The sequence below is a fragment of the Haliaeetus albicilla genome, chromosome 17 (assembly GCF_947461875.1).
Source record: "Haliaeetus albicilla chromosome 17, bHalAlb1.1, whole genome shotgun sequence".
Taxonomy (NCBI): Eukaryota; Metazoa; Chordata; class Aves; order Accipitriformes; family Accipitridae; genus Haliaeetus; species Haliaeetus albicilla.
The window spans coordinates 17,627,514-17,640,020 of NC_091499.1; the positions used below are offsets into that span (position 1 = coordinate 17,627,514).

General features: G+C 35.6%; 1 protein-coding gene across 1 annotated transcript in view; it reads right to left on the reverse strand.

The window, feature by feature from the left end:
* The window catches only part of ASCC3 (activating signal cointegrator 1 complex subunit 3), a 283,091-nt gene that overhangs the window by 96,766 nt on the left and 173,818 nt on the right, over positions 1-12,507 (reverse strand). Inside the window, exons 15-16 of the mRNA XM_069804940.1 lie at positions 7,930-8,121; positions 7,377-7,601 (exon numbers count right to left, since the gene is read on the reverse strand). Of these exons, the coding sequence (XP_069661041.1) occupies positions 7,377-7,601; positions 7,930-8,121 (417 nt within the window). The remainder of the gene's footprint in view (positions 1-7,376; positions 7,602-7,929; positions 8,122-12,507) is intronic.

The following is a 12,507-nucleotide window of genomic DNA, read 5'->3' on the forward strand; positions in this document are numbered from 1 at the left end:
ACAAAACACTTTGTTTTTAAACTGTTCAAATACAAATTATTATGTTGCACTCACAAAATGAAAACTTGAATACTATATTAATCCAACTCACTTTATCACTTTAAATGAAAAAAGTCATCAGCATCACAAATTTTCAACTAATTGTTCAACAGCTGGTGTCAGTGAGTGACATGCTTAGTAGTCTGCATTTTCATTAAATAATTTTTTTTACAAATGCTATCCCACAGACTTTATCAAGTTGAACTGTATTTCAGAGGAGGTGTTTTTGAGTTTCAAAAAAGTGTAAACAGATATAAGTAGCATGGCTTTTTGGAGGTACTTTCTGAAAAATGAAGTTTTTCTCTGTGATATTTCTAAACAGATTAGAAAAGGGCATAAAAATATTACGATAATATCTATGGTATGTATGTAATATAACAGTAAATTTTACATAAGAATGTTTAATTGCTATTGTATTTGTATAATTGAGTCAGATTACATGGATGAAAAATTTCTATATATGAATCAAATATTTGTTCTTAAGGAAGAGAGCAAGGAATCTTTCTAAAAACCCAATAAGCAATTTTCTGTTTGCTTTGGAAACCACAGTATTTTGCAGTAACATTTCAGCATCTCAAGTGATTATGGTCTTATTCCTGTATGGCTTTTGAAACAATTCCTTAATGCTACTAGAATTGTCCCAAGTGGGACAGAATCTCCTCCAGTCACGTGTGACTGAAGGACTATTTATAAGTACAACTGAACTACATCAGAGTTGTCATTATCTGTTAACTCCAAATAACTTGTCTACCATCTGGACACAAGCAGAAGAAGGTGAGGGGAGAACGGATGAGGTTGCTGGTCTCATGCAGGTCAGGTCAGGTCAGGCCCCAGGGCCCGGGACACCCAGGGAGAAAACTTCAGTTCCCCTCAGCCTGTGCTTTGCCCCATGCCCAGATTAGCTAGCTGTTCAGTCACCCAGCTCCCGAGTGATTTTTTCAGAAGGGCTTTGAAGGAATTGTGTGTCTCTTCTGAGAACCACAGGAGTTGCCCACTCTTTCAAGGCAAAAAACAGATTAAGAGGTTTGTCCAAACTAAACAAGTCACCACCTTTTACATTCCCCGGCTTCACAACAGAATCATAAGAAAATGCAAGGAAAGGCACACCCCCTGGGGAGGGTATACCTTATGCCTGGCACTGCAAATACTCTTGGTTTCTAAGCTCTCTGGGGAAAGGAGCTGTCCCAGCAACAAGCTGGGGTCCAGCTGTGGATGTCAGGGCGGGCTCTATCAGGTGGAAACAATTAGGGAAGGAATGGTGACCTGCATTGTATGAGCTATTGATGATAGTTCCCAGATAAGTTAAAGTTTATGGTCTAATTAAACCACATCCCCTGCATCTTATCTTTCTTCCTGTATTTCCAGAAAATACAGTCATAGCTATTTTCTGTCTGCCAGCTGGTTAACTGACCCAGGACTCGCTCCTCTCGACTAAGCACCCTAACCAGCTGTTTATTTTATTCCTTTTTACATTCCATTATGCCCTGTGGCACAACTTCAGGAGAAAAGGAAAAGGGCATCTCCGTGCCTATGTTGACCACCATTAATCCTTTACTCTTCTTCCACTCATTTTTAGAAGAAAAAAACCTCCCAAACGAAACCAAAACTCAAAACAAGTCTGCAGGAGAGAATGCTCAGTGGATTGCGGTGCTGAAATACATGTTCAAAGTCTTAATTTAATACATGTTTAAAGTTAACTCAATGAAATGGGGTCTATTTCAGCTTTTCCCACTCTGTATCTTTCCTAAGAACAAATGTACTGGGACATCAAGGCCAGCATGCTGTCTCCGAGATCAGATAACAGCAAATGCTGAAGGGCCAGAAGGAGGCAATGAGAAGCACCATACAAATTTCTCCCAAATTCTTAAACTACTGCATCTCAAGGTCATTAGTTAAAGGTATTGCCTTTGCATTCGATATCTTTCAATGGATTTGTATTCCACTTTTGTACAGTTTTTGAACTACTCTACCTTTTAGAAGCAACTACCTGCAGCAAAGAGTTCCATAGTCTAACCACCCAGCTGGCACCCTTTTGTGTTTTCTGAACCTGCCACTGACTCACCTCAGCCAGTATTTCCTGGTTCTTGTCCCAGGAGAGATGCCATCTTTTGCCATATCACTCATTACTTCATAAAACTTTGTCATATAATCTCCCAGTTGTCTTTACCTGCACACTTCAGGCAAGAACAAACTAATGTGTTCCTTTCACAGAAGCTGATCTATTCCTTTACCCATCCTCTCTGAAAATTTTCTGCTTCTAGAAAATTAATTTTTAAATGGGAATTAGAAATACCCTTGTTTTTTTGCATCATTGCCCAGATTTTCTCTCCTGCACCACATAAGCCTAGGTACAAAATTCAAGGCTCTGGATTCCACTCAGTGATTGTGTGGCTAGGATTACATATTGTATTGCCTCAAACATCTGAATCATTGCCTTATTCTTACCACCTAGCTATTTTTGCCAAGAGAACTGGTCCAGGTAAAAGCAACTTCATATTCTTGTGGAAACATGGAGTCTTCCCATATTTCCAACTGCTGCCTTCATTTTACTAGTTCTTTGAGCTACTGATCTGTCTATAATAAATTATGAATTTAAACAAGTCAGCAGTGCTTCTGGCCTTTAATTGGTTTCTCTTTACAACTACAGCATAAGCACTTGGATTTCCTGAATGACTTGTAATAAAAGCAGACTCTGCTCCTAAAATATGTCATGTTATTATATATCAGCACAGATTTTCTGGTGCTAACAACAGGCTCTGTTATGGCAAAGGTGACAGTGGTCACCAGCATACTGTCTAGATTTCTGTAACAAATCAGTCAATAAACACATTTTGTCTCCATATAATGCTATTGTTACTGCCAAAGGGACAGTGTATATGAAAGATGACCAAAACTGAATGTGCTTCCTAAGAGTATCTACTGATCAATATGATGGCATATGTTTTAAAATGTATTTATTTTTTTCAGAATGCTGCAGCTTATGGAATAGTCACCTCAAGATAAACACAACAATTTCTAAAACACCTGTACTCTTCTCAGAGGATTCCACTAACTTAGATCAAATCAGCATATATAGAAGTTTAGACTCACTCCAATTATAAGGAAATGATGAAGTTACTTCCAAAAAACCCTAACACAATAGCTCCTTGTAGCTGCTCATAATATTGATTTCCTGTAATCTGGCAGGCGCTAATTTTTCCTGCATGTCATGACAGAAGGATAAGTAACATCAGACATATCAGATGACAAAAAAATGGTTTCATGCCCTTGTTACTCTCTTGTTTTGCAGCATTTTCCATTGCTATTTCTACTAACAACCATTTATCACACCGATTAATGAAATTGAGTGCATTTTCAGCTGCTGTAACCGTACTGCAGCTACAGAATCTTCAGTAATTTAAAGCCATGAGTACACTGTTCTTTTCAGATAACACTACCATTACATAAAATCTGAAAATAAATAGTTCTGCCTAAACTAGTTTGTCAGTTTTCTGCACTTTTCCTATCCTGTGGTAGAAGTGCTGCATTCCCCAAACCCCAAATCCTGTGGTAGAAGTGCTGCACTTAGAAGTAGTTTTTATTATACTGTACATCACATACTTCCTATATATCTTTGATTGGATAAGTTTAGATAACTACCTCCTATGAAACGGAATTATTGTTCTATTCCATTATTTTTTTCTTCTTTATTTCTACTATTCTAACTGGGCATGAGGATTAACTTCTTAATTTTACACATTCAATGCAACCAAATTATTTTTGCAGTGTCTAGTAGAAATATTTTTCAGATAACTACTTGGATAAACAATTACTGTTAAAAGTCACTAAATTTCTATAGAGATTTCCTCTACTTCTGGAAGGAATTTCAGTAACATATACACATTTGAAAAGAAACTACCTAGCAGAAATACGTACTTCCCTGGACAAACAAATCCTTCTCTTTTAGGTAAAAATCTAAATAAAGCTTCATGAGTAAGATTGCTTTTATTTTTGTCATTCTTATCTAAAATTGCTGCACGTCATTGTTTTTCTTTTGGACAATTTTTAGTGTTTCATAATTACTGTAGACATTAGTATTCTAAGCTCACAGAGCCCTTTCACCCTTGAATGTCTTGCTTTTTGATACTTTATTTTTCTCTCTTCATTAAGTATCCATTTGGACATACTCAGCTGGTGCTAGAAAATGGTATTTACCTTTCCAAGTCTTCAGTGATTTTTTTTTTTTAACAGCTTTTAGGTTAGTAGAGTGCTTGGTATCAAATGCACAGAAAAGAAAGAAAAAAAGAGAAGATACTACTACCTTTAAAAACTGCTGTTAAAATCACAAGCCTGAGAGAAATTAAAATTGTTTTGTATTCTAACAATCAACCAGGTCTCTTCCACCTTCAGTGGGTTTTTTTGGTGCTAAATGCACCAAAGTCAATGCTAGCAGCAGTTTGGTACCTTAATTTACTATCTAGTACAGAAACATACAAGCAGACACTTGCTACATTATAAATATTTTGTTAAGCCATTCTAAATACTTCCTGTGAGATAAATACCTAGGACTTAAAACTAAGAATTTGCAATCTGTACTGTGGAAAAGGAGGAAGGGGAAAAGAATCCTAAAGTGTAACTATAACCAAATGTGTCTTTTCTTTGAAAATAGAATTACTTTTAGGTTTAAAATTTTTTTTTCCTCTGCATAAAAAGTTCAATGAACGTAAATTCACTTGTCCCCTCAACACCCCCCCTCCCAAAAAACAACCCCCCCAAAACCCCTTCCTGTAAGCTTGCATATAACAATCACCTCTGCTTTCTGGCCTTGCTGGAAAATTTGTGCATTTTAGAACTACAGCTCAGATCAGAGGAACAACACGCTGCCCATTAAAAACTCTCTCTCTCTGCTGAATAATACACATTGAAAATTAATAGCTTACATCTTATACTTTCTTAACTAAGCATTCTCAGCTGAAGAGGAAAGAAATAGGACTGGAACTCCTGGTTCATCAAGTCATATCTTCTTTTCCTCATATGCAATCACATCTTCCATACAAATACCATCACTTATTACAAAATATTCACCATAGAAAAAAAAATAGACTTCTTTTATCTCCACTACTGCAAAAAGACAGACTGTTCCAGATCTTATGTGTCAGGTAACCTTACTTATGAGCAGGGTGATTAATTCTTGTACTGGCATTGGTCAAAACTATCTTTTTTTCTTTTTTCTTATTTACTTCTAGTTCCAGCTAGTTATAGAGAGCCGTTGTACCTCCCTTGAAACTTTCTTTTGCTAAGCTAACCAACAAGATTTTTTTAGGGTATGTCAGTAAAGCATTTTCCCCACAAAAGCTCGCTTTTCTGCTGAAGCTCTGTGGAAGGAATACTTGAGATTCCTGGTATAATTCAGGTAGGCACACCAGCACATCCACACACCTTCTAGACAATTTGGAGCAATACAGACCAAGCCTGAAAAACCAGTAGCATATAGCCATCCCATTTGTTTTTCATGGTATGTCAATCATAGAGATCTTCTCAGACCCAGTTCACAATAGGTGCTTATTATTCCATTGTCTTTGTAATTCTTCACTGACTTGAAGGCCTTCTGTGAGATGGGAGGACTAAATTTCTAATGTTAAAAAAGTAGAAAAATAAATCCTTTGCTGCGAAGGAAAGAATATCCCAACTCTTTCTTCCTTGTCTACTTCATGTATCTCAAGAAAAAGAACAAAGCTTTTCCATGAAATCTGGATGGATTCTTTCCTAGTGAAAAGGTACACAGTATCCCAAGACCAGATCTCTCTCTCCTGACTTCTTGGGGTGCTGAACTATAACTACAGGCAATCCCAGCCTTCACAACCAACATTAAGATTTAAATTATTACTGCTAATGTGTAAGTTGCTATTATCCAATTTTAAAGAACTGTATATCCATCCAGTTCCACTTACAGAACATTCACAGGTGTCTATCTCCAGGCATATAAAAGTGTTGTCAAAAGGAAATGGTTGAGAGCTCTACACCTGCCCACTGCAAGTATACTATCTGTTTGTATTTCCTCTCTCCTTTGTGGTAGAAAGAATGATGGGAAAATTGCAAATGGCTCCTTTTCATCATGTTTGCATCTCATGTTCTGGGGGAGTTCAATTTTTCTCTCCCACCTTGTACTGAGACCACTCCTGTGCCTTGAGGTAGAGAGGAGTAGCTGTAAGCGCAGACAGGTGTCAGTATTTTCATTCCCCCACATTTGTGTGTGTAAATACTTGGAGTACAGTTAAACCTTATTCTGCTTCTGATGTGTGACTGTACTTGGGCAGAGATTTTTCCTGTTAACAGGAACTGAAGAAATAACTTATGAGACCCACTTAAAAGAAAAAAAAACAACCAACCAAAATCATGAATGATCAAACTTGGTCATTTGTAAAGAATCAAGGAATGAATCTTAACATTTTAAAGGGTCACTGTATCAATTTTTGCTCCTTTCCAGAATTTCCTTTCAAAATTATTATTTATGATTGAACAATGCAAAGACTTTAAAGTGATGAAAAGGTAAAATATACACAGAAGTATGTAAGAATTATATAGATAAAACAGAACAAGCATCTTAAAAAAACCCAAGACTATTCCTAATATACCAAATAAACTTCACATCTTTCAAAGGGATAATCAGTTTTAAGATGTCACTGGACATTTGAGTTTAGGTGAACTCCTTTAATTTTATTGAAAAAACGTCTGGTGCCTTTGAAAAACAGTATTGTCTTCTTCATTTCAGCATGTTTAAATTTCTGAGGTTTCCTTGTAAAAAGTGTCTGTGTGTGTATATACATATTTTTAACTGATTATTACAATAGACAGCTTTTGAATCGCTATATTTTAATGTGACAGCAGCCAGTACTTTCAATACAACCACAGCATTTTCAGAGAAAATGCATTTTAAGATTTAAACTGAAGCAAACTGGGAACTTGCTGTTTATAATAAATCAGTTCTGATTACCACTGTAAAAGAGAACAAAGAGAAGAGTTCAAGCCAAGTGCATTATTCTTCCTATATTGCAGTCAACCATGTGAACTAAATTTGTTTATATACAGAAAGACACGCTTTAATTTTTTTTGGTGGATTTTAATTTGCAGTTATGCAGAACACTTACTAAATTCTAATAAAGCTCTTCTGATTAAAAGGTAAATGCTGTTTTTCTACAGTTTATCTTAATGGTATTTTGACCGTACTACTTCTAATACCTAGACTATCATTAATAATAAAATTTTAGATATTTTGAGTGTGATAATATTGCATTTTTGTTTCAAATAATATTAATCCTTTAAAGTTTGCTAGTTTCTCTAAATGAACCAAAGGTTACCTCTGCATTTAGGTTGTCTGCAAGGCTTTCAAGAAACTGGCTTTCAATTGGATTCTGCTGAGTAAGAAGAGTCAGGTAATGACTGAGTTTATCATGAGTTGTAATAATGATGCCTTCTCCGAATTTGTCAAACTGAGGCCGTCCAGCTCGACCAAATATCTGCATGACATCTAAAATTCCAAGGTCAACAAAGGAGCCTCTTTTTGCAGCATATATTTGTGTTCCCTGGTTGAGGAAAAGTTAATAAAAATTAACATAAATACACATTAATATAATCCCGATGAGCTGAATACTGAAATTAGGCAAATATAGCATGATTTCAGAAGTGTACTTTAACTAATCCTTTCATAATCTTTGATATATTTAAATCTTTACTATACAAACTCGACTCCCACTGGAGAGAATCAGTTTAATGAGATATAAATAACATTTCAAGTCAATCAGACATTTCCCCTCCAGGCCCCAAACCCACAATAAAGATCTTGCTATCTATGCTTCTTTACAGGTTTCTTTTAAGACAGATACCCACGTGCAGAGTAATGAAAGCTCTTACCTTAATAACAACAGCATGAGCAGGAAGATTGACACCCCAGGCGAGCGTAGCTGTACAAACCAGGACTTTGATATGTCCATTAGAAAACAAATTCTCAACCAAACTTCTGTCTTGCCGTAGCATTCCTGCGTGATGAATACTAAATCCATCTGGAAACAGCTCACGTAACTGCTTATTTCTGGATCTTTGTACCTAAAGCGGACGAGCATAAAAATTAAATTCACTTCTAATTACAGTACAAAAAGCCCTGTATTAAAAAAAGTTACAGGAAAAAACCCCACTGAATATTATTTTGAGTCATATTAAAGAAACTATTTCTATTAAAGTCAAACTTTTTCATCAATGCCAATATGTCATGATTTTCTGTAAATGAATTTGACTTCTATTCTTACTTTCCAAAGAATACACTTAATTGTTTAAAAGAATACTTTTATGAAAATATAGCTTCACTTAAACAGAGATCCAAATTTACTGATAACCAGTATGAACACCAAAACTGAGAACTCATATTGCTTTTCCTTAAAAGCAACTCTTTCAGGCCATGCAGGCAGCTAGAACGGGCTTAAGGCAGCAGTCCACACACTATACTTAACATTAAGGAGGGGATACCCTTTCCCACCACCAGCCATTGCATCAGCTCGGCACAGCGTGGATTAACAAATTCATAGTACAGAATCTAACTGTTCATCTACCCCTCATTTTTACCTTCCCCATGTGTAGGAGGCTGGGATCTCAGCCTGCAAAACCTCAGGTCCTCCAGCCTCCCACTGTGTACGAGGTCTGTAAGCATGTTGCTCTTATTTCTGGGTGCTAGCTTTATCATGCTTCACCTAAACTGAATATTAACTCAAAGTTAAGGAAAAAACTAATGCACTTCTCTTCCAAACGCTAAACTCTGAAACTCCAATTCCTTTGGAGTGTGTCTTCTGGAAGCAACAGGGAAGGAAAAAAGAAACTGAACCACTTAAAGAGGAAACCCAAACCACAAGAGTTCATGCCATTTTAGCCCAACGGGAACAGTCGTCTCTGTTCAGAAACAAGGCTTTGGGCTAAAGCTCAAGTATCACAAAAGGTACATCTCTTTTATTGCAATTAAGATGACAGGAGGAAAGGCATGGTAACCCTGTTGTAAACTGGAATAAAGGACCTTCAACCAAGCTTATATGAGCTTACATATAAGGTCAGAAAGCATGCCGTATACAGTCTCTTTACCCTTGCCCCTGGCTACTGGCTTCTCAGATCTTCGTGTTTCAATGTCCCTGGTTTGCCACAAACACCTCTGATTTTCCTCCCATCTCTTCCATGTTCCTAACTGCTGCACTCACTGCCTTCCAAAATTGATTGCTGCTGAATATGATACCAGGAGGGTTGTTGTAACGATGACTCTAATCTTTCCCTAAAATAGATTTCTTTATTATCTTTGTCAGCAGAGAATTTCTACTTTTCCATAGACCACAATGGAGTTAAGTATTTTTTTTGACCATCACTGTATTTTCAGACCTGTCTATTATAGTGAATTAATTCTAGATCAAGTTATTATTATTATTTTAAATCTTCACATTTACTAGTACCTGATACACAGCCAGTGAAAGTTGACTTAAGGGATACAGAGTGGGTAAAGCAAAGCACAATATGGTTCACAGTACTGGCATACTGCCAAACATGGACAATAAATCTCTGCAAACACAGAAATAAATAGGGAGATGGGAATGCAATTATAAAGGAGGACATGAAAAGAAAAATATTGTAGGAAAAACACATTTCTCGGCTTCACAATTATCCAGCTTCTCAATATCTGATCTTTCCTGCTTTAGCAGTAATTATTTACTATTCATTTAAAGGAAATCAAACTCAGCTTTTAACTACACATGATTTTTTGGCAAATTTAATTAACTGCTGTAGTACTTAAAAATGAATAAATAAGAAATTGAGAAAGTGGCAGTGCAAGTTCATGAAGCTTATTCATTATGAGCTAGAGAATGGAAACAAATACTTCACAAAGAACACAAATGCACCAAGGTTTGCATTTATAGATTATCATCAACAACTCTCACAGAGGACAGGCATGTGGAAAATTTACTTCAGCTGCAAAGCTGAGAACGACTGTGACACAGAAATTTGAATTGATACCGATTACATTCAGAACATGGTCTAAGCATTTAACAATGTAATTAGCTTTTGTCTTAAATAAAGCAAATCTTCCTATGTGGTAAGACAACCATAAGAAATTTCACTTTTTTAGTAGAGCTTGTTGTATTGGTGTCACATGACTATTTTAGAGGTATTAAAATAGCTACTTTTCAAAAAGTGCAATTATTAAATATAAAAAATTACACTTTAAATATTATAATCTGTAGCTGAAAAAGCCAAATCTTGTTCCCAAATCTCCACAATTTAAAAATTACATGCCTTTGTTTGCAACCTGATTGTTTATGTTGTCTAATGTGATTGAAAGACAGGGCAATTTACTAATGGGAAACTAAGAAGAATAAGATCCTGTACTATATATGGAAGGAAACTGTATTTGTTTGCAGTTTTAGGAAGTACAATTTCACCAATTTAGAGAGAGGAACTTGTGAATACAGGAAAAAGGAGGAGGAAGGGAAAAAGTTTGTCACAGAAAACACATTAAGATATGGCAATGCTAGTCTTATTATAATTCAAGTACTTACAAGCTTAAGATTAATCAACCATTTAAAAATAAGTAGGTACACCTAAATGTATCCATATAGTTGCATTTAGAAAGAATATCCACATGCTTCTAAAATCTACCACACATTCTAGACCAACACCTTTGAAATATTTAATATTCACAGGTTTTGTCTGTTCACTTATTGAATCTGTGTTACAGACTTCCAGGTTACACAGTAAACAGTTTAGAGACACATTAAATAAATTTTTTCCAATGCAGATGAAGATGAACTTTTTAAAATTAAATACAGTCCACTTTTGACATAGGAAAAAAACAAATGCCAAGCAAATAAAATCACTAGCTATCCTGGACAATTCCATTAACTGCACAGATAGTGAATTAATTTTCCTTCCATAAATTTGTGGGCATTTTAAATTACAAAGATACAAGGCAAATTAGTTCAAGAACAATGAAGTAACCCAATTTTATAAAGTTACACTTGAGAAAATAAAAAAGTAGATCACATAGTGATGGCTTGGAAGACTGCTCACACAGCACATCCTTTAACGGCAACATATTTGCAAACAAAATTACTTCTAAGCTCTTGTGCCATGTATTGCATGGTTATTCTATTAAATCTGGATTTTCATGATTGCAGAGACAACAAAACCAGCAACTATTAAATAAGGGAAGTGAAACTATCAAAAGTTGTACTACTCCCATCTTGTTCTATTACAGACTAAATGGTTTTGCGTAAAATTTATATGAAATGTTACTAAGTGCCTCAGGTGTATGCAGAAGTTGTTATTATGAGGTCTGGCACTGGTCTCCTGATTAGAATTGATTTTCTTTCCCCTCCCTTATTGCTCAAGAGGGCTGTAGATTTACGACCTTTGCTTACATGTGTGTGTGCATCTAAAAGAGTACATATTAAATAAATTCCTAGTTTAGCTTGCTGCCACCTATATTTCTCCTTTAAATGTCCCAAGTTTCATGCAGTTCTTGATTAAGACACATTAAAAATGTCACAATTAGACACAAAAAAATGTCCTGCTTAATTTTAATGAGAAGTGAGGCATACATAGCAGAAAAAAAGATTTAATCAAGCTTTAGGGTATTTCAGCTAAAGACTTAAAATAAAAATAACACCCGTCCTTACCCTTTTCTTGCATCTGGTATCACAAAGGTATCATCATTCAAAAAGACTGTAAGCTGCATGCTTTTTATCTGAACTACCAATACTACGTGAATCAAAGAATAAAATTTTTAATAGGCTTATAGCTATTTTTTTCTTAATTTATCTAAAAAAACAAGTAAAAAGGAGTAATAAAGCTTGATTATGAGAAGCAGCTGCCAATAAATTACTTCTTGATAAGTGAAACATCAATTTACATCTTTTCTTTAATCTCCAATTGCTACACTCATTTAGAACACACTAAGTAGATCAATCACCACTACTTGGGAAGATCAGAATTTTTTTTCTTTCTGTAAATTACTTATTTTTCCTTTCTGCTTCCTCATTTTGAAGGTATAGTTTGCAGCTCTGAATTTTGGTGTTTTTCCCCACTAATAACAGAGTTTTTGACTATCATGTATTTTCTTCCAGTAACAGAAATGGCACAGGCTATTCTAGTATTTTTCTCACGATCACCTTACTATAGCAAAACTTCATGCTTGTGACCATAAGACTCAATCATTGTAATTTCCTTTCTGTGGAGTTCACAATAGGGCAGCACTGGCAGTTTGTTCAGAATGCACCATCATATTTGTTCACTGGTTTGAGCAATTCTGAGCAATTTATTCCCATCATTCACTCTCTGCACTGTCCTGACACTCTGCATAGTACTAGCTCTTAATTTTGAGGCCTCGTTAGTTTCACTTGATGAGTGTCGGTGCTCAGATAGCACAGATATCACAGACACCTAAACCAAACAAACTAAGGTATC